This window comes from Gymnodraco acuticeps, unplaced genomic scaffold (assembly GCF_902827175.1).
Source record: "Gymnodraco acuticeps unplaced genomic scaffold, fGymAcu1.1, whole genome shotgun sequence".
NCBI classification, from domain to species: Eukaryota; Metazoa; Chordata; class Actinopteri; order Perciformes; family Bathydraconidae; genus Gymnodraco; species Gymnodraco acuticeps.
In genome coordinates this window covers 486395-512353 of record NW_022990037.1, presented here as the reverse complement: position 1 = coordinate 512353, position 25959 = coordinate 486395, and the positions used below count along the sequence as shown (strand labels likewise).

At 41.3% G+C, this 25959-nt stretch overlaps 1 protein-coding gene across 2 annotated transcripts in view; it reads right to left on the bottom strand.

Annotated features, from left to right (window-relative positions):
• LOC117545385 (ephrin type-A receptor 7-like) overlaps positions 1–8961 on the bottom strand; it is a 177518-nt gene extending 168557 nt beyond the window's left edge. For both annotated transcript variants that reach the window (XM_034215131.1, XM_034215132.1), the window contains exon 1: positions 8607–8961. In XM_034215131.1, coding sequence (XP_034071022.1) covers positions 8607–8685 — 79 coding nt within the window. In that variant the 5' untranslated portion in view covers positions 8686–8961. The remainder of the gene's footprint in view (positions 1–8606) is intronic.
• Between the last annotated feature and the right edge of the window lie 16998 nt (positions 8962–25959).

Here is a 25959-nt window from a genome sequence, read left to right as displayed (position 1 = left end):
CTGTGTCAAACGCTGCACTGTGGGATGGACGGTATGAGAAAAAGCATGAATCTGAGAGTATGACAAGATGTGGTTTTCTTGTGTGTCTTTAAAACACGTACTTGTGTGTACAGTACATGCACACAAAGACTGCGCCTAAGGTTTCAAAACATGATAGTCTGCTCTGACTGCTTACGTAACTGTTACATAACTGGATGTGAACTATTTGACAATATTGACCCAGCTGCAACCTATCCAAAATGTTCAAAATGGGATGGATGACTTTGTCCCAGAAACAGCATTGCTCCAGACTGAGTAACTTATTGATTTTGGAAATTTGAATACCAGAAATGATACTGTCCTTGCAGGAAAAACTAAAGTGTATATAAGTAAAAGTAATTGACAATAGGGCTGTGGATGTATTATATACCGTCCTAGATATCGGATATAATACTATTGCAAGAGCCTTTCCCCAGTTTAAAAGGCTACATTGCAGTACAGCTGGTAGCATATTAGCCATTATAATTACATAACTAATGTAAATTCATAAAAAATGTAATTCATAAATATTTTGTGAAAGCACAAATGGTCAACTCTGATACATTTGCAAAATCAACATCTGGGTATCCAACCCAAACAACAGTAATATTCTCCATATACATAATTGCATGTTAGAAATGTGTTTTAAAACGAATGATTCACGCTATTCTTTAAAGAAGCAGGGGTAACTGCATATAAACTGTGTGTTTGGCTATTTGTACATTCAAGGACCTCGGTCACCTCCATGATAGCTTGATGGGATGGCCTAAACCAGGCCCAATTGAGGTGGATGGCCTCTAAGCCAACATCTGAAAGAAAGGGCAACACATTTAACCTCTGGAGAACACTGCCGGGACACAGCCACACACACGTAACATTTTCTTTTCCCAGCACAAAAACCTTGAAGCCGGTGACTGATCCAAAATAAATTGACGTTAAAGCAAGCTTGGTGAAAACAGCATCAGTACTATCACATTTGAGTGCACTTTGGAGTCACGTAAAATATCATTCAGTCCTTGAAATTTGTGAAAACAGATCTTGGGTTAGGTAAACAAAGAAATAAGAAAAACTGGTCAATCATGGGTTGAGCCAAACTTGCCTACAGAGCCATACAAGTACTGGATATTTCAGGTTTATCAGATTTTTCCAGTTGGATCCAGCCTGTATCTCCTGTTCGCAGTAAGGAACAAAAGTTCATTTTAAATTGTTGATACCATAAATCTTTTAAACTCAACATGAGTGAAAGTTTTCACTTTCAAACAAAACAAGGAAATGAATTGCTGGAAGTGTGAGAGTGGTAGACTGACTGAGCTCGGCCAAGTTGTCAATTAAATTCCCAACATGCCCACCCACACCGAGCCTCGCATTAATGCAGTAAGTTACTCTCTATGCAAAACACATGAGCACAAATCCCTGCTAAAAGCACAACTCTGCATTAATGCACACCAATGTTTATCAACTTTAGATACCTCAGGACTGAAAGCAAGCCAAAGAGAACTCATCTAATCCATTAGTGTCCCAAGAAAAGCAATAAATAATGTGTTTACGACATCCACATAACAATCTGGCAAACCAAAACAAAAACAGTATTTACTTCAGGATGCTGGTGGTGTGGGTGGTGGGAGACATTTTTAATATATTTTTCAGTTGTATTCATTTGACTTTTTTTGCATATAACCTTTGAAGAAGCTTTTTGCCCTTGAGATATTCACTAAGGACTCTTGCATTAAAGCACATGTTCTTTTGATAAAAGAAGCTCTGGTTCATGGTTTATTACAGGCTTTTTAGACTTCTTTTCACTACCCTTAATCTACTGCGTGCAAACTTACTCTTGTCTACCGTCTTATTTAATATGTAAGGTCTGAATTCCTCAATACAAATACCTAATAAAAAGGAATACAACTGTAGCTATGTTTTCATGAGTAGTATATAATCAGCTGAAACAAGAATTGTGTTTACATTGGCTTATAATTAGATAGAACATTTTGGCAATCACATTGTTTTTATATATACGAGGAGTGACACAAGTTTTTTCCATTATCATATGATAAATAATGTTATTTTTGGTTTTTAATGTGTTTTGTGAGCATTATCCTGCTTTTTAAATGTAATTCTCTTTCCTTTCCCACCATTACTAAATGTAAGCTATATTCTGGGCTTCCTCTTCCATTACAAATTAATCTGGCGCGGCAATAATTTTATTATCACCTTCACAAATGAACAACCTTCATTCATTTTAATATAATTCACCATAACAACAAGTTTGTTAAGATTAACAGAGCAAAATACAATTGGTTTTTCACTCCCCCAAAGCTGTACATTGTAGGGATGCTTTGCAAAAAGGGGTTAGAGAATGTCATAGATGCATCAATAAAACAAATATCTAAATGTGCAGCCTGTCCGCAGTTCCTCCATCTATTACAGGCAGCTGCACGTAGCCCCGTCCTCACTGTCCAATATGGCTGAAACACCTGCTAAACCCCCGGCTTTCCTCCCACATGTGCACAAAGACGGCTCTTTCTCCCGCTCTAGAACATCCCTCCCACCCTTTCCATTGGCTCATTCTAGCCGATCCAGCAGAATAGCCCCGATGCTGTAGTAATGTCCTGACCCTGAACAAAAGAAAATCAGGTGACCCTATTGAGATCCAATACACACATACACAATTCATCCATCATTCTTAGTCAATGTGGAGTGGGAGGTAAATAAGGATGTGGATGAGCTGCTGCATTGCTTCTTTTTTTTTTTTTAAATGGGAAACCTTGGTCTGTTTGATTACATGTATAACATACAAGTGGCTGCGGTACAAAGCAGTGGTGGCAGCTAACAATTCCCTCATCACCTGCTGCCTCCCACATGCCTTTACTCCCTTCCAATTGTATTTCTGTCACTCCGGCATCCACCGTTTCCTGGCTTTCGCTTGAATTCCACCTCACTCTTTCCTCACCCTTCGACCTAACACACCTCTTCCATTTACGCATATGTAATGCATCATCTTTTGGATGGGACTCCTCCTGCCTCCCACCCTTCATACATTTCACCGAACCTGTGCCTCTACCCTTCCTCCCATCTTCGCCCCCGTCTTGAAATGATTCCCTGAGGGCTCAAGGAGAGAATGTCGCTGCGCTATGCCTGCCATCTTCGGAAATCACTCTGACCTTTCATACTTGCTGAGGTCACAGTCATCTGATCCAACACGCACGCAGGTCCAAGGCTGTCTACGCTGGCCAAAGATGGGACCGATGCAGCGGCAACAGAGCAGAAATAAGCCGGCATCAATCACACACAATTAGTCCCAATTGATGCCTGGGAGGGTGGAGCTCCACTGCTCTGCCAGGCTGGCAATGGCTGGTAAACCCAATATTAGTCATTCAGATGACTGCTACTTTTCAGTATTACTGATTCAATAATCATATGATATATGAGGGGTTTAATAATGAATAGTGACTTAATTAGGTTGCGCTCAATTTAACAGTAAACAGAGATATAAAGACCTAGCTTGTAGCAGGTTGTTAAAATAGATGGCTTATCAATGGAAGTAGAGGAATAGCGAATATTTGTCATTTTTCAATCCACAGATTGCCCTTGCCTCACCTTAAAAGAAAGAAAGGAATTGTTGACATTGCAGCGACTCAAATGCCGGACAGATACTTGATCGTCCCTCAAATTCCTAAATGGTTTTGGAAAGTCTCAGAGGGGTTAAGAAAGATAGATAGAGGTTAGACTACTAAAACGCCAGGTAATTATCAAGAGAACATTAGAGGTGGAAGCCTCCATAAAAATGCACATCTTTTAACGGCCCGTCCACACAGCGGCGTGCGTTGAAGCTTCCAACGCTTCTGCCCATTCACTTTGAATGGGGTGACGTCACTTTTAGCCGAACTGCATCGTGGGAAGCGACGCGGAGCGTCGCTGGCGTGACTCGCTGCAAAAGTTGAGCAATGTTCAACTTTTGACGCCTCGGTAGAGGCGTCAGCCAATCGAATCATATGGCAGTCCAAGCTCTAGCCAATCAAACCGCTGCTTGTGTGTCAGGGGCGGGAGATTCATGTGATTGGTTGTTGATCGAGTGTCAGACACGCCCGCCGGCAAGCGTCAACGCACGCCGCTGTGTGGACGGGCCGTAACGGCCCGTCCACACAGCGGCGTGCGTTGAAGCTTCCAACGCTTCTGCCCATTCACTTTGAATGGGGTGACGTCACTTTTAGCCGAAATGCATTTTGGGAAGCGACGTGGAGCGTTGCTGGCATAGCTGGCGTCAAAAGTTGAGCAATGTTCAACTTTTGACGCCTCGGCGGAGGCGTCAGCCAATGAAATCCCGTTTATTCAAATCTGCCAGTACAATCGCATAGCCAATCAAACCGCGTGTATGCTGGGAGAGACTACGCAGGTCATTTCCTCATATTCAAACAAATTGAGGGGAAATTCATTGTAGCGGTAGTGAATCACCCGGTGCTGTATGATCAGTCTCTGTTCATCTACCGGGATACAAACCGGAGGAGCGAGGCATGGAGGGAGGAGGCAGAGACAGTGGGTGAAACTGGTAGGTTTTCGCCTGTTTGGGGATTTTATATCCAGTTTACTTCGTTTTAACATTGCTATTGCTTTGTATGTCGGGGGCGGGAGATTCATGTGATTGGTTGTTGGTCGTGTTGCTCGCAAAAAATCCCCAAGCTTCAGATACGCCCACCTCCAAGCGTCAACGCACGCTGCTGTGTGGACGCTCCGTTACAGGACATAGGAGCAGAATCTTCCACACATTATTGTGAGGCATGCCACTTGTAGAAAGGCTTTGCTACTTGCAAACTTTGTGTAGCATACTCATGTGCTCACTCTAAGCTCATCCAGAAGCCTCCTCTCGCCCCAAGCTGCATTTGAGGGATTGGAAAAAACTCCATCATGGGGGAGAGGGAACATTTTAGGTTCATGGGAGGAGAGAGCACGCGGGGAAGCATAAGCTTGCGTGATGAAAAACCCTCAATGAGAGACTCAAGTGGAAGCAAAATCCTCTTGGTCAGAGCAAATTGAGGTGGAGAGACAGTTTGAACCCAAAAGATGTAGCTCATTTAAATATTGTATGACTCCATATCACAAACATGCAGAGACAAGAGGACTACAAAGAGTTACTGGAGAGAAGTTAAAAGACTCAGAGCTCCTTGTCAGCTAACCACAAACACACACGGGGGTCAATGAGGACGTTGGAATTAAGTCTGCAGTCGGTCGTCAAAGTAAAAAACTTTGCCTATACCTTCCACCAACCTCAAACTTTATCACTTTTACTTTGTGCTTCGCTGCATTAAAGCCTTCCTCTATACTCCTAAAATGTGTGCTACAGAATCAGATATGCTGGATTCAGATCAGAAGGGAACCTCTACAACAACAACAAAAACTTTCACAAAGGTTTTCACAGTTCTTCACAGCACTTATAACCTTTAAGATAAAGATAGAGAATAACGTAATGGTACATTTATTTTAGAGTAGAACTATATTAGGTGTTTGGCTTTCAGCAACAGTTCACTGCTGTGAGAGGACCGGCTTTTGGAACATTGTCAGCGCCAGAAAAACTGCATTTTAGCTTAAATACTCAAGACTTTATCCCGAACTAGCCTCGCTTCAAGCATCATGGTGGACAAGGTCAGCAGTACATTTGATATTACACATGACATTAGAGGTTTTTCGGGGCAGAGAGGCATAATAATGCTACAGGTAAACAATGGGCTGAATGTCTGCCAAGAAAAGAGTCGCCCTGGCAATTCTGACACGGTGAGGCATCAAACTAAACTACAGCCGCACAAACAGGACGATCCCACAGGTTACGCCGAGACTCTCTCAATCACTCCGCCGCTCTCCATCACTCTGCTGCTCTCCGTCACTCTGCCTCTATTGTTCTGTACCTAGCCGTGCCCTCTCTCGGCTTGCTGCAGAATGGATGGAGGGAGAGGGAGGAGTGGGGAAGTAAATGAGATCCCGATGAGATGCCAAGGTGTGTTAGCGCTGAGGCGTGGGGAATGAGAAAAAGCGGCCTGGAGGGAGGGGGAGTGGTTAGATTGCGAGTGTGTGAGGTGCCGGTGCGGGATAGTGGACACACCATTTCTGCCTGCACGGAGCCCCCCGGCCGTATTAGTGTTTGTTAAGTCAGCTCAGGATTCGAGAGGCGTGTACAGGAGAGGAGGAGAAGAGGGAAAAGAGGGAAGGATGACATATGAGAAGATAGTGGAAGAACAAAGGAAAACAGGAAGGCAGAAAGAAGAGTAAAGCATGAAGGATAAATAACCATATAGATGTAACCCACTAAAATACTGATAAGAAGGAGCACAGATGAACAAGAAGGGACATGTAAGCTATAGGAATACAATAAAAACACTAAAGAACCACATAAAGGCTGTAATGGGAGTTTGAACAGATACCACAATCCAAAATAAATAAGCTAACACTTTTGCCGACACTTTTTAAATCCCAGCTAACATGGCTACAACAGAACACGGGTACACAGGAACATACATTGCCTAATTTAAAATATACAATGCAAGAGAATTTGGAAAGAAGAGGCAAACTTCTCTCCAGTGTTTGGTCAATCTTCCAACTCCGTACCAACAGAAAGAGAAATTGCTGCCAATACCAGCCTTCAGGAGCACATTGCTTTCACAGCAATTAATCGCTGTCACAACAGCAATTAAACAAAAGCTAGCATTCAAACCCAACTACCCAGCATTCCAGGGAATCAAATCAATCTGGCAATGAGTCCGCGTGTGTTGCATCTAATGCTCGAGAGGACGTGCATGTACGCTTAAATGAAAACATTTGTGTGTCAGTTAATTAAAGAGTATAAATGTGTGCATTTAAATTAAAGAGTATATATGTGTGCGTGTGAGGGCTTATTCGTGCAACGAGTATCTGCACACACAGAAGGGCCTTAAGTGCCAGAAAATGTTCCACCGTGCATATGTGCAAAAGTGTGTATCTTTTATGAGAAAGCTCGCATGCAAGCGCAGCATATACGTGTCAAGCGAGTGTGTGTGCATCTGATCCTGAGTTGTGTGCATTAATGTGCGTCAATGATGTATGGCTGTGAAGTAGGCCAAATGTACACACTCTGGAGTGTGTACATTTGTTACTGTGTACAAGTGTGTGTTTGGCTTATGAGGAGTGAGTTTGCATGCACCTGCCTGCCTGCGTGTGTGTGTGTGTGTGTGTGTGTGTGTGTGTGTGTGTGTGTATGTGTGTGTGTGTGTGTGTGTGTGTGTGTGTGTGTGTGTGTGTGTGTGTGTGTGTGTGTGTGTGTGTGTGTGTGTGTGTGTGTGTCTAAAATCCACTCGGCTCAACAGCACCTTGCCAATAAAAGTCCCTCTTCATAAAGAGCCTAGGGTCTGAAGCCATTATGTTCTTTTTCCACTTCACAATTTCAGAAAAGATTAGGCACACTTTCCTGACTTCACCTGAGCCAGCCGGTCAGAGACACACAAATTCAATCAACGCTGTGGCTTAGTTTCAAGCGATACAAGTTATAGATTTGCGATATTTTGGGGACTTTAGTGCAGAAAGTATTTATCTGTGGCAATCGGCCAGGCTGGTGGTAGATTGCTGGACCACAGCAGCTCCCTCTCTCTGACACACTTCAGTGAAGATGCACAGGGGCAATTAAACAAGCCAGCAATTAAAATCCCACATCAGCATTTATTCTTGATAAAAACCCCCTCAGTGAATTGTTCCCCTGCATTACTGTTGTGATAATGATTCTTAGTTTAATGCTGATGGAAAGACAAAGAGAGTAAGTGAGACCAATAAAACTGAGAGACGGAGGAGAGTTGCATGCAGTGGGATAAGCATCAGCCTCTAATGCATGCTGTCGTCCTTGCCACAGCATCAGTGGCTGTCACAGGATGAAAAGACAAAGAAAACAGTTGCACAAAGAAGCCGTGACAAAAGCCCACCACACAATTTTAAATCTTGTGACAACAGATTTAGGATTTATTTCTCAGAAGGACGGTTGCCTGAAGGGAACTGACTTTTCCTTTCTGAATAAATCAGAAACTGCATATTGAAGCAAACAGGGGCTCTACTATTTGACCAAATAGATAAAACAACAGTTATTGTCTTAAAAAAAAAATACAATTTAATAAAATGCTTATTCCAAATCACTCTTAGTTTACAACGTACAATGGAGTACATTTATAAATAATCAATTGTACGTCTTTTTGATAAGTTATTGTACTGAAGTATTTCTATAGTTTGTTATACAAGCAATTCAGGGACAAAACAATCTAAATATACCATATTTGTTTACAACATTGTGTTATTCGGTTTGAGTTCGCTGAACACAAATGCGTAAATCTGTCAGCTTTTTGAGACGCGTCTCTCCACAATCAGGCGCAATATCTCCTTCAAGTGATCGGTGTTTTTGAAAGCAAATGAAAGACTGTTCACATAACTATTCATGTCCTCTCATCAGCAGGCAGAATTCACCTGCTTCTCATCACAGGACAAACACCAAACTATCTCCTCCGCGGACATCTGTCCGTCGATAAGCACTGCCTGCTGCAACGAGCGGTTAGTGTAAAAAAAAACGAAACGACGATGTTTTCACATACCTTCCTCGGCGTGACAGTGTTCATCTATGTTCAGCAATAATATCCAAAGCACCGAAATCAGCGTTTTACAGAGATCCATGTTTATGTGGCCAGTTCCGCGGGGCTCTTGTCATCTCTCTCCAGTCTGCGCGCAACGCACCGCAGCAGAGACGCACTCGGTGTTTGAATGGAGCGGATGCCGTCTGGGCAAATAGTGCAGGATCTGGAGAGCAACGCGGCTTATTTTATATCTCGGGGGAAGGTTTTACAGGCGAGATTGACAACTGGCGAGCTCAATGAAGTGGGATGTGTCGTTCAGGGTACCGGAGGAGCGACCTATCATGGAGCTGCAACCTGAAATCTCCGCGCCAGGTGTTTCCACTATCATCAACAGAGTGAAGCCCTTTCTAATGAATGTCCTTTATAGGAACCGAAGGGGGCGTTGGAAAATCAGGCACTGGAACTCCGTTAAGGAGTTTATTGACGATTATGCTCCTCAGTTCATAAAGGGGGCAGCAAGTAGCCCCAAATTGAGTGCAATCATAATATATGGTTTGCACTGAGGTATAATTTGCGATATGAATGTAACAAAAAGGGGACATCACCACCACGAAAATCCAAAACAAATATACGGGACAATAACAAACTAGTTTAATCCAGTAAAATGCAGATTTTGAATCATAATCAGTTGACAACAAATATAAATTCAATATGTTAATGTGATAGTAATTACGGTTTATATGAATACAAAATGAAAATAATCAGACATTAAATCAGGTATATAGAAACTTTAAATGTACTATTACTTGATCAGACAATATATGATTGCATCGTAAACACAGACATATGGTCATTGGTACCTCCTTGTGAAAAACAATAAAGCACTAGAGCGCTACCCTAACAGATAACCTATAGGAACTTTATTAGGTCATTTTTCAAAAGGGACACAACATGGAGCAATGCCAGATACTACATCAGGTGGTTTGCCCATCTTTGACAACTCACAGCAACTCAAATAAAAGAGAATATCAAATGCAATAACACAAGTTGAATAGAAACCACTTAATTTAAAGCACTTGGTCATTTTGGACTACATTTGCGATTTGTCTTTAAAAATTGAAACAAATGTGCTGCAGAAGGCACAAATTGTCCCCCGGACTTATTCTTCTACAAACAAAATTGCCAAATTAACTTGACTCAACATTAACAAAGATGACATAGTGACAAAGCAATATGACAATAGTTTTTTTAAGATGATCCTATGTCATCATGCATTACATCAAATAAATAAAACTCTACACCGAAAAAAAGAAAATAAATATCAATGGGGTTCCATGGAGGAAAACCCTACCATGGTTCCTAATATTCTTTGACATGGATACATAGGAACTTATACAAGCCAACATGGCCAAACATTCCCGCCTTATGCAGTAAAACAGCAGAATTCAATCAGCATAATTGATATAGTTTAACATGGCACACTCTTTTCTTTTCACACCTACTCCACAGATTGACTCAAGACCATTTCTATAATGGAAATCACTTCCCCTCTCTGGAGACTATTGATTTGATGCGACTGAAGTGATGAGACGTTCATAGCATTCTGCACCGAGCAAATATTATCTATACCGTGTTTGTTTGTGCTTGTTCAGACGGCAGTAGAGCAGAATGAATTGAAACAAGGAGGTGATGTTTTAAAGGTTGGAGTCATTGTAAAACACATACTACACTTAAAGCTGCCTTCTCTTTATCTCTCAATGCCACACACACACTCTGAGATCATTGCCCGGAATTGATCATTCTCACAGTTTAGCTTGGAAAGCAGTTTATTGCTGATTGACAAGCAAGATACCGTTTTTTTGCAGAGGGAATCACTGATGTAAATACTGGTTGAATCTCCGATCAATTCTGTCTTTTCTGAGAGCTGAAAGGACAAGGCTGCAGGAGATTCAGATACAGATTGAGGGTCTTTTCGACAAAGCTCATCAAGAACCTTAAAGCACTGTTCAGTAACAACCAGTGTCTTTAATTAAATTCAGTTGTATTCAGAAATGTGTTCTCATTCTCTCGTTTTAAAGAACAATTCAGGCTCAAGTGGCTGTACCAATTAAATTACCCAATATCCTGTAATTATGTCCTCCAAAAAGTTCAGTCATCAGTCTATTTATGTAGGAAATCAGCCTTCCTCTTTTAACTCAGATCTCTAAGTGAACCCTGAATGAAGAGTTCAGGTTTCATTCAGATTCCAGCTTTTGATGAAAGAGTTGAGTTGAAAGCTTAAGGCTGAGACTTCCTCAAAAAACACAAACTAACCATAGAAAGTGCTTCAATGATATTGAGCCTGGACTTGGCAGCTCTTCAATATGTACCGCCAGCCTCGGCTATTTAGCTACTTTTCAAACTTTAATGATGTGCTAATGAAAAGGTTAGTCAGTACACCCAATTTTCTCCTTAAGCAAGCCCTGAAAATGCCGGACATAGAATAGCTTTGTAATAAATGTGGTTAGTGCTTTTAATAGGGCACACACACACTCTGCATGCAATGGTATGCGCACACACACACACACACACACACACACACACACACACACACATTATGCACTGTATGCTTCATGATCAGCAGTGATAGTCATTATCACTGTCGTCACCCAGCCCCATCTTCATCCCTCTGCTGAACCACAGGCTCACTCACACACACACACATAACCCGCACGCTCACACAGATTATGGGCCATCAGCCTGACTGATCCTCCCCAGCGGGGGGGGGGGGGGGGGGGGGGGGGGGCTGGTAGCCTGGGTTCTGGGAGCTGATGAACATGATCATCTGTCCTCCTCTGTGGTCATTACTCACTGAGGACAGAGGCCAGCGGCCCCACTCCCTCACTCTGCTCCCCCCCCCCCCCCCTCCCGGCCCATTATGTATCCTGCAACAGTCTCTTTTGGGCTCACATCACATATCCACCACCAGCATATGTGGTTCATTTAAAAAAATGTGGCCATTGGTACAGTTACATTTAAAAAGCATCCATGTTCTCTGGTGAGCATTTGGGTGGTAAAACACCAAAACTGACCACAAAGTCCATGTCTAAACGATATTTTCTCACTTCACTTCCTTACTGTGCCGAATATCCATAAGCCTATCCATTGCTTCTGATTTATTAATCATTAACAAAAGGTATGAAATACAGAGTTGGGGAATAGTTTTTAAAAACCATCACTTCTTTAGGACTAAATAGTGCATTTGCCAGGGACTGTTTTAAACTGTGCATTAAATAATGATAATTTCTCCCCGTAGGACAGTAACAATGAAACTATTTAAAAAACTGCAGCCTGGTGGGGGGGCTATAAAGGAATATGTTAGCAGGTGCAACAGTTCGAGTCACTGATGTGTTTTTAATTGTTTTTTAACAGTTGAGTTTTATGGCCCATAAGTTGTCTGAACTTCAGACTCAACTTGTTAGTTGTTCATTTCTCTGGAATTGTTAAAAATAAGTAATAAAATAATATTGTCAGTCCTAAGTGATTAAGCAAAGCTCCTACTCCATTTGACTTGATTGCTTTCCCGTTGCACATGTTACGGGTCCCAAAAGCTTGGGTACCACAGCAACAATAAATGATTTCTGTAGAAAACAGAAAAGTGCAGCAGCAATAATTATACACAGGATCCGGTTGATTGTCTGGATTGCTTCTGAGGAGGGGGCGGAAGTGTCCCCCCTAAGATAACCCAGATGTCACCGCTCACCTGCCAAACAGATAAACCATAAAATGATATGAATGTCACCAAAATAAATACAGATAATGTTGGGCTTTTCAAAACAATAAATTCACTGTTTAGCAAAAATAAATAAAAGTAAATACACAAATAATTGTACCATTTTTGGGGTGTACCACACACACATAAAACCTTTTTTCATTCCGCCTTTTTATCCATGTGCCCACGCACAATGGCTAAATCTGATGCAACGCCCCCCAGCCATGTGTTGTTTGTATTATTGATCAGGAACACAATGACCAGGAAAAACAGAAGATGTGAATCAAAGCCTGATAGTGTTCAGAGGGGGCGGGGGGGTTCAAGCAGTAGTTAGATCTAAATTCCTACACACGTCTCACACACATACTTGTTCATGCAGCTCAGTTTTGTGGGTCCATTACTATGTGACAATTTCATGCTGATGCTCTCCGCTGGCCCCAACTTCTCCTCCTCACTTACACATTAGAGAATGGAGGCAAGGAGAGGAGGAGAAGAGGGAGCAGAGTCACTTGACCTTTTCTCTTGCTCGGCCATTTCCGAGTCAACAGGAGAATGAGCGGGATACAAAGACATAATGGGAGAGAAAGTGTGTGCATGAATAGACTTGTTCACAACTGTTACTGTTACATTCACAGTTTGAAACTACCTCAAACTGTGGTCACTTTTGTCGGGAAATACACTGCCCCGCTTTATTTCTCTTTAAGTCAGCTGATAACAATACTGTATACCACAGCTTGTGTTTGGCAACTAGTGGGACAGTTACTGTGCTGAGAGTCAACCAGTTAAACCTCTGTTCTGGAAAGTCACAGTGCCTGAGAGGCCTATTAGGCACTAATTAAGCTGGCTTGTTTACTTTCATGCCACATATACACTATTTGAACAGGCTCATATATTGTTTTCAATAAGCTACGGTTTTTCTATAGAGTTCTCAAAAGCTCACATCAATGAGAACACAGTGTGTCGATAGATTAAGCTTATTTAAACCCAGGCCTACATATTGAGTTGAACGCACAGCATCTAAATATGTCACGCAAGACAAATAAAATGAATATCTGACTTGTATCTTTAGTGGGAAAGGTTACAATCAGCATTCATCACGTAACAAATGACTCAGCAGTGTTCACAGTGTCAATTGTCTTTAGTCTTTAGTTTAAACAACTTTTATCTAACTCTCTGAGGAGAAGTAACAGATCAAGAAAATGATGGAGGAGAAAGAAAGAAATAGAAACTGATTGAAAAAAGTGATTATTGCCTGTAATTTAATGTGTAATACTCTGCTTTATCTGGCAACTGGAACTAGTATCGAGTATCTTGCATGTTGAGAAGCCCTCTACTGTATTTGTCCTCTATGAAAAGCGTATTATTGCGGACATGGTGTAAGTACAAAAATGAGGGTGAGCAGTTTAAGGTTTGCCCTCTGCTGCCCCTCTATTGTATCCTCCTTGTACATAATGTCACAGGATTTTTTTTTAACACCAATTGGGATTCAAGTGTATGAGAAGAGAAAAAGGGATTTTGGTAGGAGGTGAGAAATGGAGGGAAGAAGGAGGAGAGAAGAGGAAATGGATGTTTAATAACAGTAGCCTGTGAGTCCCTGATGTATTGTACCATAGCTGCGTTATTCCCAAGACAAGATCCTGCAAACGCTGCCAAGTGAAAAGGTGTTAATGTGTCTTTGAAAGAGATATACGCCTACACACATATACAGTATACTCACACACACGTACAGCAAGCTGTGGGGACCATAATAGCTACGGAGTGTTTTAAATAGGCACAGGGGAGCGAGCGTCCCTCTTTTGCATTATTTAGATGGGTGTGCATGTATCGTCATTCCCTTTATGGGATGATTAGCTGCTAGGCGTTAATCACCCTAACATCTCACAATGAAAATAGATTGCAGATACATCCTAACAATATCTCCGGACAGATTGTTTTATATTGCCTTCGTTAGTATTTCTTTAATAGCCTGTTTGTGATTTGTTAGTGGATTTATTACAATCATACTTTGTCTTTTATTCATGCAAATGAGATAATAACCTTTACGCACGGTTGGACCATAAATCAGAGTTGAAATAATTGCGGCACGTCACAAGTGAGAACAGAGGGAGATAAGGTCATAGTTCTTAAACTGGAATGAAATTAGTGACATTAAGACTTTAACGGGATGTCACTTGCTGCAGGTCAGTTTGGTGCCTGGGCGGCGTGTCCAGGGGAAATGGGTAAAGCAGCCCATGGGAGGAAGACCGTCATTGGCTAATGAGTCCTTGTGTTGCAATTAGTTCAAAAGTTGGTGGCGTCGTCAAGGTAATCTTTAAAGTTTTATAATTGCATCAGCTCATTGGTGGCAAAAGTATTTACCAAAAAAGTACCAACACAAGAGTATTATCAGCTAAATGTATCACAAGGAGATATACTTGATCTGGAGGACTTCCAACAAATCATTCTAATCATCACATAAATGCACACAGCACCTCATACATGATGTTAAGTCTCCACATTTAACCCATCCCATAAGTTACAGTGGGTAGCAACACGGTAGCTACTAAACAGCCCCCAGAGGACAGTATAAGGGTCAAGTGCCTTGCTCAAGTGCCCCTCTATAGTGCCCTGGTAAACTGGAACCTCTTAAAGTGCAAGTCCACTCTCTCTACATGATCCATTTTGGGGACTTGAACTAACAACCGTCCAATTCTCAAGCTAAATCTCTACAGACTGAGATACTGACACCCAAATATTCAGTTAAAGTTGAAAATGAGGCGATACTTGGATACTCCATTTCATTAAAAATCCCTGTGACCGATATTTGGTATGCTTGACATTATGCGATTGTTTAAATTGATGCAACAATGTGTAAGTATAAATGAATTGTTGTAGATCGGGATGTAACTCATATATTTACTTTAGCTGCAGTTAGAGTTTTTCTACCTGGGGGTTTGGCTTCCTCTTCAAGGTCACAATATATTTATGGGTTTGGGATTATCAGCATTTTCTTTTCCAAATATAGTGGCTGGATTAAATGAATGAGAGTAGGTGGCTCATATCTCACCTTTTAATTAGGCTCTTCATTAGCTCAATCACTCACTGATGCTGTGGCCAAAAATAAATTGAATGGTGTTACTTTTGAAGTGGAAGTGTTTTCCAGATGAGTTTATTTCATGTTTTGCTTCCAACCTGACATATTCGGTTGAGCACTTTGACAATACGGATAACAAAGAAGTACAGATAGGCTCTAACAACACTGTTGACCAATTGGAAAATCACTCGATTATATGACCATGACTTTTTCCTTAAAGGTATTAGAGCAATTTCGGCAGTAAACAGTAAAGATGAGAAACCAAATTGGCTTCGTTGTCGCTAACCAACTTTGTATCTTTCCACTTTGAAACTCATCTTCGAATGTAGTTACCAGAGGGTGAAAATAGAGAGAAGTAGTGAAGAATGAAAAGGTGTGGAGTAAAATGTAAATGTTTAGTGGGATGTTGAGGTAGAAAGGAGGACACAGTGGCATCAAGGACAAGTCAGCTGTCAAGTAGCCATGTGGCAGTTTGCAGATAAGGCCCATGACTAAGCAATCAGAAATATACAGTGTGATCTACTGCTCGCCGACAAACTCCCCGATACGACATCTGCCCGGCAAACTCATTTCTGTCCCGCAGCAGGCCGGTGCCCAGGCGACTCACTCGGCAGGTACTGAATCCGATATCGTTTTTCCAAAGGATTGTTATTCCATCCACCACAGCTACTGCGCCAGTATTTTTAAATATCAACACAGATAGCGCAAACCTATCGTGACTTCGGATAAAGTTCAATTACACAGTTTACACAAACGGCCATGGTTGGTATGTGGCGGTTCCTCCGTAGCAGGCTGATCGTTTTATATTTAAATCTGTGAGTGTGTGTTTGGTAGTTCAGGGTTGTAGGGTGGTTTAACAGGCAGTGAATACACTGCGCAGATGATGGGAGATTAAGGAACGCCACTGTTTCCAATTTTTAGAGCAGACTTCAGACAGCCAGGAAAATGAAACAACTGTGTCTTCTTTTGCTTTTGCTTCACCTCTATCTTTCTTTCTAACTCTATATCTCTTGCCCTCACGAGTCTACGGCAGTACAGTTTCAGTATTCTGGAAGTTTGGAAAGTAAAGTCTTGTCAATAGAAATATAATGCAACACAATATTTTAAAGGCTAACCTTTAGAGTAAAACAAGCAGCATGTTTCATATTTGCAAAACAGCAGTTAGCCAGGCTAGCAAATGTAGCCAACCTGTGAACTTTCAATAGCTAAACATACAAAAAAACTAACTCTGCTGGCTTCAGCTGAGAAGATAAATCACAGTAGCCTATACTGTATGCAGCAGTCAGATGCTTCAAATGTAGTTCCTAATACTCAGAGTGATCCCAGAGGTCATTTGTTTAGGGTTATGTGCATGTATGTTCTCCTTAGGGAGGAAAGGTGAGAGAAAGAAGGGCATGAAAAATCAATTGAGTCAAGTATGAGGGGAATAGAGAGGGAGAGGAAGTGGTGGACTGAGAGTGAAAAATGTGTTGGTTTGTCAGCATGGACTGGATGTCTCAGGAGACACTGGTGGGAATTCATCACGAGAGACAAATTATATTGCAGTGGTATCCCTCTTGCCTTAATGTGTGTGACTGTGTGTGTGTATAATGTGTTACTTATGTTATGATTTTATGTTAGAAAACTCATAAAGCATATGGTCCATGTCAGGCATGGCTACCTCCGAGCCTGCGCTGCAATGAGAGTAATTACATTATTGACTGTTTAACCTTTTATATGACACAATAAAAATGCATCATTGACGAATGTGAGCAGTGTGTGATGAAACTTTTCTTTCACATTTGTTTGGTTTCGTACACTGAGGATGGAATTTATATTACAAGTCGTTCAGTGATGAACAAGATCCAATCCAATGTCTCCCATTAACACATGCAAATATTATCTATTGGAAACTGCATTATCGATATCTTTATATTGCTTAATATATCATACTGTACAGCACATAATAGACACCAGTTTCAGCTGTGTTGTTTTCTGCTGGAGTAGCCCACTAGCATATTTTGACATGTAAAGTGGTTTCAAGTGACAGCTCATCATAGTGTAAGGTTCAGTCACACAACAACAATACAAAATGTGCAGTGGCATGCAAGGCACACTGTGTAATTAACCAGTTTACCTAATAAAGGGCACAGGGTGTCATAGATTACAGTGATGCAAATCAAAGGTAGTTTAATAATATCCTCACTGCAGCAATTAGGAAATACAACTTTGTGCTCGCTGTAGTCATAGAGACACAACGTAGAAGGAAACGGCTCTTAAGCCTCCTACTGCTCTTCATAATGAGCTTCAGTGGAAAATACACCCTCAGACACAGCACATACAAATATCATGTCTTAATGCCAGCCCCATTATATCTGCATACTGTGCTATGGTTTCAGAAACACTATATTGACAGTCATATTCAATATAGGAATATGTGTGTCTCCCTCTATTTAAAATGTGTTAGATGGACCCTGAAACACATTCTCAAAGAGGAGATTCTTCGCTTTACGATCATATCCTTTGATTTCGTATTAAAATAATGAGCCAAATGTGTCACATCATACATATGAGAGCCACGAATATGAGAGAGGGGGCTAAATGCTTAAGATTATGGGGCACAGTTTGTTTAAAATCTACAAAAAAGCAAAATAAGACCAAAACACGATTTCTGTTGACCCCACTGGCCCGCGACTTGACAAGCCAAATCTTGACTACAAGAAAGAAAATGTGTATGTAGAGTTCATACATCACATCCTTAAAAGAAAGATACAGTATATGGAAAGAAATTTGACTAGCTTTCCTCATTTTTTTTAGCTGGATTGTTGGCAGTCATTAGGTTTAGTACGGGGCCATTGAACGGACAATAACTAAAGACATATTCATGGCCGAGGGACGGAGGAGACAGCTTCACAGCCAGACTCCTGCATGGCTGTGGGGCTTTATAGAGGTCTGTGACCAGGGTCAAACTGTTTTTATTACCCTTGTTTACTCCTTGGTGCCGGATGATGAAGACTTTAAATTGCACTAAGATTGGATCTTACAAAAATGAATATGAATATAATGGTCGGAGGCTGGCAATAACACCATTCTACTTACAGTACAAACCAATCTCATATCAATACTCTGCCATAGATTGGGTTGCAGCGGGAACTGAGGCCTTCATGGTTGTTATCTTGAGGCTTAACAGATGGCAGGGCCTTCTATTTCTCTGGCCACTCTCTAAGAAACATTCAGCAGAGGTAGATTACAGTTGATAGCTGTATATGATTACAGCAGAAAGAGTTTGGATAGTCTTTTTGAAAATAATGCCCCAGTATATGTGCAGGGAAATGATAAGGGAATATGGACTTTTTTTGTTGAAAATGAAAAGCCTAAAGGTTATCAAAACACATAGAAACATGTGGAGTTGGCTGAGCACTCCCATTATTAAGGTGTAATTATGTTTTGATCATGATTAATTATGTTTCGGCGCTACCCAGTCCCACATCTGCATAGTCTAACCCAAAATGACTGATGCAAGAAATACCAAGTTAGCTTTCACTAGGTCATTTCAGGTTTGTTCTATCATCTACTTATCTTATTATTAAAGGTAGTAGAAGGACAGTTATTAACCACATATCCTAGGGATGGCCCTCCCAAGGTGACGTTTGTTGGAGCTTTAAAATGACCATTAGCAGAAAAAAATGTGCATTGTTTCTGGGACTCACAATTACCAGGTTAGTCAAGTCCTTTTTGCTTTGCGCTGGTCAATCCGATTGGTCATGGTGTCTGCAGAGTTGGGTAGGATTTGGTAATATTGTTATCTCCCATAATTTACGCCCCCTGTTGGAGCATAGGCAGGTGAAAATAAAAGTGTGGTAACTTGTAAAGCACATGGCTGTGGAGGTCGCAGTGACATAGGAAACACTTTTAACTTGAACAAAAAAAGGTTTTCAAAATACCCTTCAAAAAGCATAATCCCTAGCATTTAAAGATAATGTCCAAAGCATGCCCAATGTGTTGCATCTTTATGCTTGATTTTAAAAATCCAAAAGGATAAGGCTTAAAGCAATTTCAACAGTCCATTGTGACTTTGCGAACTGACTTCTTTATTTACAAAACTTTGAATACTGCTTGTAAAGGAAAGCTGACAAAGGACTTCTTCAAAGCCACCCCAGCAAACCGCTGTTGTGCATTATGTTTGGGCTGTCTGTCAATCCTTAAAAGGAAGTTGTTGAGTCATAATGAATCACTGTATTGACATTAACAGACAACTTCCAAACATGCATGGGTGCTTGAAGCTTTGTTATATTTACTAGCGCAGGATAAGATGGCGTGTCAACACCCTACAGCTCCTCTCCACGACATCTGCAATGTGCGCTGACAGTGTTCAATTTTGCTAGGACAACATCGCTATTTGCATAATTGATTACACCTACAGCCTATGGAACAAGGTACAAACAGGCTAAAGGATGAGGAGCTAAGCATATGCAAATATAATGCAGAATATTCATGCGTTCCGATTGCGGTCCCTCTCCCCGGATTTCTCGAGGCGTGTGAATGAAAAATTGTTCCTCTAACTTTGGCTGAACTTTCTTTACCCTCCATTGGCATTAACTATGTATGCTTTGTGCATAAAGCAAACTTTTTGGGATGTGTAGACATATAAATATTAAAAGTGTATCTTTCTGAAGCTATTATAATCTTTATTTGGCATAATGCTTTGTTTATATTTGCTTGTGTGGCTTTTGCTTTTACCTGCCAATGTTTCTTTTAAAGAGGTTCCAAGATCCACGATGTGTGTGTTATGTGAGTGCATGATTGTGTGTATACTGTATATGCATTCCAGTGTGTGCTTTGAGATAAGATCTGTTTTTTTAAATTGCTTTGTGCATTTCAACAGTTTCTTTAGAAGCTGAGTAAAAGTCACCTCTAAAAGTATAAATTGAAAAAAAGTGAGCGAACTAGGGATTTATTGTGCAGATCAGGTAAATCATTTTCTCCTTCTCGGACCTAAATGATGAGATGAGTCCAAATATGGTCACCAGAGGCCTTGGGGAATTATTCTGCAATCTCAAGATAGTTGATGACAAATTAATTGGACCCAGAAACGGGATGTCCTTGTTGTTAAACCAGGGAATGTTGTGCTAGAAAGCTGCTGTATTCACAGCTCTGGAGTACTGCCATGCTGCTAGATGAGATGCTTTATAAATCACACATAGACTGCAAGGCTATTGAGGCATTTTGTTCTCCTGGTTTTCCTTGACAGTACTGACATCAGACAACTCAAACTACACTGAAAGTGAAGCTCCTTATTTAAACAATGAGATAACAGAGAAAGTGCTTATGGAAATACCGGCTGACATGCTGCTGACATTTCACTTACATCAGTCTCTCTAATTGTGCCTTCGAGTATAACTAAATCAAATGTATTATTCACAGACAAACACATACAAACACAAAAACAAATATAGACAAACACATAAGCATGCACGTACACAATACATGAGCACACAAGCATGCTTACCTTACATAAATATGATTGAATACACACATTTTGCACTAAGTTATAACAACATTTCTCACTCATTTTATTGTTTTTTTTTGTTGTTACCTAAATGTTGGACGTTTTTGGTATATAAAAGTAAGATTGAATTATTCCTTGCAGGTGAAAACTGAGGCTCAGTTGCAAAAAAAAACATTAAGGAACACATAAACCTCAAATTAAAGGGGCCCTGCTAACCTTCCGGTTCCATATAGTATTTGGTGCTTCTACAGTGACATGTTTACATGCTTTAATGCACCTCTTTTCACCCTCTGTCTGAAACCAGAGCCCAGTTTGCTCTGATTGGTTAGCTGGCCGGCTCTGTTGTGATTGGTCAACCGCTTAGAGATGTCCCACGCCTTAGCCTATCAGAAACAATGTGTTGGAGTGCTAGCCAATAGAAGTGCTAGTGTAGCATATGTCATTATGTCACGGAAGTAAACAAAGCACTACAATGGAGGCGTTTGTGGGAGAGAAAGTCCCTATGGAGGGAACTTTGGTATTTTTGCCTTTACAGACCATTTCCATGCATCAAAACATAGGGCCTCTTTAACCTTATTTGACCCCTTAGGTATACCATGACATTTCTTACATCAATGTAATTGACACTACCGTTTGAATGTCCGTATACTATAACACGTCAATGATAAACTGTTGTGACAGATTTGATCATCATAATACCCTCAAGTGATGCTGTTAAGGCCCTCAGCCTATATCTCCATAAGACATGGAGTGCATTCCTTATGCAGCCTCTGTGTGTGTGTGTGTGTGTGTGTGTGTGTGTGTGTGTGTGTGTGTGTGTGTGTGTGTGTGTGTGTGTGTGTGTGTGTGTGTATGTGTGTGTGTGTGTGTGTGTGTGTGTGTGTGTGTGTGTGTGTGTGTGTGTGTGTGTGTGTGTGTGTGTGTGTGTGTGTGTGTGTGTGTGTGTGTGTGTGTGTGTGTGTGTGTGTTTGGTCATCGATGTAACCAGGTGCTTGTCATTGGGTTGTGCTTTTGTATTACAGCACCACAGTGAAGCTTCTGTGTTCTGGTATTGGATTCCCAGGTAGGAGACTGGTAAGGATGCATGTGTGTCCCAATGCACCACTGGTAACAGATCAATATGCTGAGGAGAGGAGAGATAAGGAGAGAAGAGGATGTTACAACCATCACATGTTATACCATAAAGAAAATCCTGCCGCAGCTTGGAATTTACACCCTCTTTAGGATCGGCCAAAACATATGACACCAGCAGTGTCTCTGATCAATGTTAAGAACCTAGCCTCCCCTGCAAGGATGGATACAGATATTTTCTAAATGTCACTTTCATAAAGTACCACACACCTACTTCACCATACCACTGGTCTACATCATAATTATGTAAATTAGAGAGAAAAAGCTATTTTTCCGAGCTGCTTGATTGTTCCATGAAGGGTGCTATCCTTCACTTTGGGGCCTCATGAGCATAGAAATCTCTGTAATCAAGCTCTAAAGACACTGAACTACTGGGGTTATCTATAAACACAGTTATTTGTACTTGATTAGCTTCATTGATGGTGTTTCCACTGCCACTCAAATGAATGCTGCATTATATTGTTAAGAAGTAATACCCTCGCTTTTTTAAACCGACTGTGAAAAACAAACTAGAAAAAAGGATAATTACTCAATAAAAAGCCTGCCTTATTAGTATTATTAATGCAATATCATGCATTAAAAGTAATGTATTTGAATAGTTCAACATTTTGATTAACCATTTACCTTTCGGAGAGAGACCAAATAAGCATATTCCACAAATATATTACCTCTTTATATATTAAAGGTGATCTAAATATTAACAATAATTTATTTATTATTCAATAGCATATTATCAATATAGTTTGATTTGTTGACCCATACATCAGGTGGAAGTAAAGATGCAAAGATGCATGCACACACACACACACACACACACACACACACACACACACACACACACACACACACACACACACACACACACACACACACACACACACACACACACACACACACACACCAGGACAACTGAACTAGCAGCCCACCAAACATCCCACCTGCCTGTGTATGTGAGTGTGGGGGGGGGGGGGGGCTTCATAGATGTTGTACACCTGCAAACACACCAACACACTCATGCTGCCTCCCACACAGGCTGCTCCTCTATCACATTACTCTTCCCCCCACAGGCCAGACCATGAATCTTCATCGGGGGTCCGGACAGAGATCGAGCGAGGCTACACGGCCACTGCAGTGAGTCAGTGCTTGTAATGTGATTTGTCACTCCCTCTGCTCTCTCTCTGATATGATTACGGTACGCGCTCTCGGCCGGCCGTGTCAGATGAGATGGTGGCCTCTGATAGGACGAAAAGAGCAGAAACCAGGAAGTGCTCGGCTCCATTGCTATCTGTCACTCTGGACCTGGGAATACCAGATCTGAGAACATGAGGACTGCGAGATGTCAGGGGATTGTGGGGGAGTGTTTTCCTCTGTGTGTCTGAATGAAGTAAATGGACTTGACAGCTTTTGCTGGAATACTCTCTTTTCTCTCTCTTACACACAAAAGCAAAGATACATATGTTTGTTTCAGATACTATATGCATTATCGAAGCGTCCACCCCCATCCCGTTGTGTGTTTGTCCATGTGGTCGCTCGAGGGAAAACAAGTATCTTTCTACAGTTTTCTTGATACGTTTTTTGTTTTGCTTCCGACCTTTACAACATCATCTTCCCACACTTTAAGTTGGAGTTTTGGTTCTGTTGAATAAAGTGAGCTGACATTCTCCATCACAGTTTGGTGTAGTAGCCTTACTCCTGCTGAAAAACAAACATTAAAGAAAAAAGTTAGAAAACACTCGCCACCACATTTTCTCATAATAAAGAAAATAAAGAATGGCTTTACCATTGTAATAGATGATCATAACACAATACCCGGCATTTTTCATTGAATTCCCTATGGCATATCCCTACCTACGCTCTAACACATTGTGTGTGATAGGCTAGAGGCGAGACATATTAATGCAACATCATGGCCTGACCAATCACAACAGAGCCAGCTAACCAATCAGAGCAGACTGGGCTCTGGTTTCAGACAGAGGGTGAAAAGAGGCACAGGCAGTATGAGAACAATACATCACTTTGTGAACATTAAAGCATGTCAAAAATGTCACAGTAGAGGCAAAAAATACAAATATGAGCCTTAAAAAGGGCCCCTTTAAGGATTGGAGCTTATCTTTAATATCTATGGTATTTGATATACTTTATATGATGCTTTCCTGTCTGGGTTCACCTAAGTAGGTGCATATTACTTGTGTTGTAATGGCAATAGAATTGACTAAATCCAATATAAACAGAAAGATTATAGCAACTCCACAGCACAAATTATTTAAAACTAAGACAATATTAATATTAAGTGTTGCATTTACTCAACAACATCATGAGACTACATGACATCCTTTTGCAAAGCAGTCCAATAGACGTTGGATAAACATGACTTGTGCATGACTATTAAAATGTGTATTTGACATGTGGTGGGAAACACACATCCAATTATAGCTGATGCAGTTCAATTGATTGACTGGCTTTGAGAGCTGAACTGCATCTTTCAAAGTACATTTTCTGTTTTCTATGGGAAATGGGATCAGTCTTTTAAACAAATGAAGTTCCTTCATTGTTTTGCATGCCACAAACTAATAATAAGTAGTCATTTTTACATTTTAACAACAAAATAACATGCTCAGAGGAAATCATTTCAGTTTTCTCCATTATACAGTCTTCTCATCATACAGTAATTGCCCTGCGGCAAACTTGGCATTTGGCTTCTTTGTCTTTTCCTTCTGTTTTCTGCCTGCAGCAGATCGTGACCAGTGTAATATTTGAGACAATCTATTGTTTGCATTTTTCCAGCTGGCAATTAGCACACGTGAAGAAATCCAGCAATGGCTGCCAATGAGATACAACAATGAGAAGGCCCTGGATGCATGCTTACCAGGATTACACTAGGGCTGAAGCTCTCCCTCTCCCTCCCCTCTGGCCACTCTCACTAAAACAGATCCTCCCTGATTTAACCTATTTTCACCGTCAATCCTCTATTTTTGTCTCAATCTCCCCCTCTTCCGTTTCCAGCGTGCCATTTCGCATCTCTCCTTTCATTTAGCCTGTAAATCCTCTCCCACACGCTCAACACTACCTCCCGCACTTCATCTCCCTCTATCTTTCTGACTGGTAGCTTAGGTTGGCAGCTGTTGGCCCGGTATATTGTGTGAGGGGGGGGGGGGGGGGGGGATAGGGGGGGATAGGGGGCTGGTTATGGCTGGCATGGCTCTACCACTTGGCAGGGGGAGCCATGGGTAAATTGGAAAGGTAACCCGCACCCAATGCCAGTGTTCAAGGTTAGGCTGGCTCTGCATGAGTGCATCCAATTGACCCCCATCTGTCAAGCAGGGGTAAACTGACCCAATCTCAAGTGCTAGCACCTGACCAGGGGGTATAGAGACCGTCACACACACATGCATATACACACAAACACCACCACTGCACGCAATAATACACACATGCGCTCATTTTCTGCGGCCTACAGTCCACTCGCACATGAAATCACCCACTGACACAAATCCACATCAAATCATGCAATCTCTCCCCCTCTTCACTCAGTTTTACATGTCTTAAATGCCACCACATCACGCACACTCCCTCTTTAAGTTAATCCTCCACTGCTTAATTTATTTCACTTCGTTTGCATTGTCACGCCACTAGAAACATCTTTCACCACTGTCAGACATATGAGGCTTATAAACTCCTTAGTTACCCATTGTGGCCATATTTCAGCCCGACATGCAGGCCTTCTACAGTTCGCTTCGAGATAAGTTACATCTTCATTTGCAGAGATCTAATTGCATTGCACTCACCCACATGGTAATGTAAGTGGTGTGGTGGAGTTAGGTGGAAGTGGATTAATAAATAATGAATCTACTTGAACGCTATCTTTAATCCCTGCAACCCCCCTGTGAGCTGACCTCAGAAAGCGAAGTCACGCAAAGCGGTCCAAGCTAAA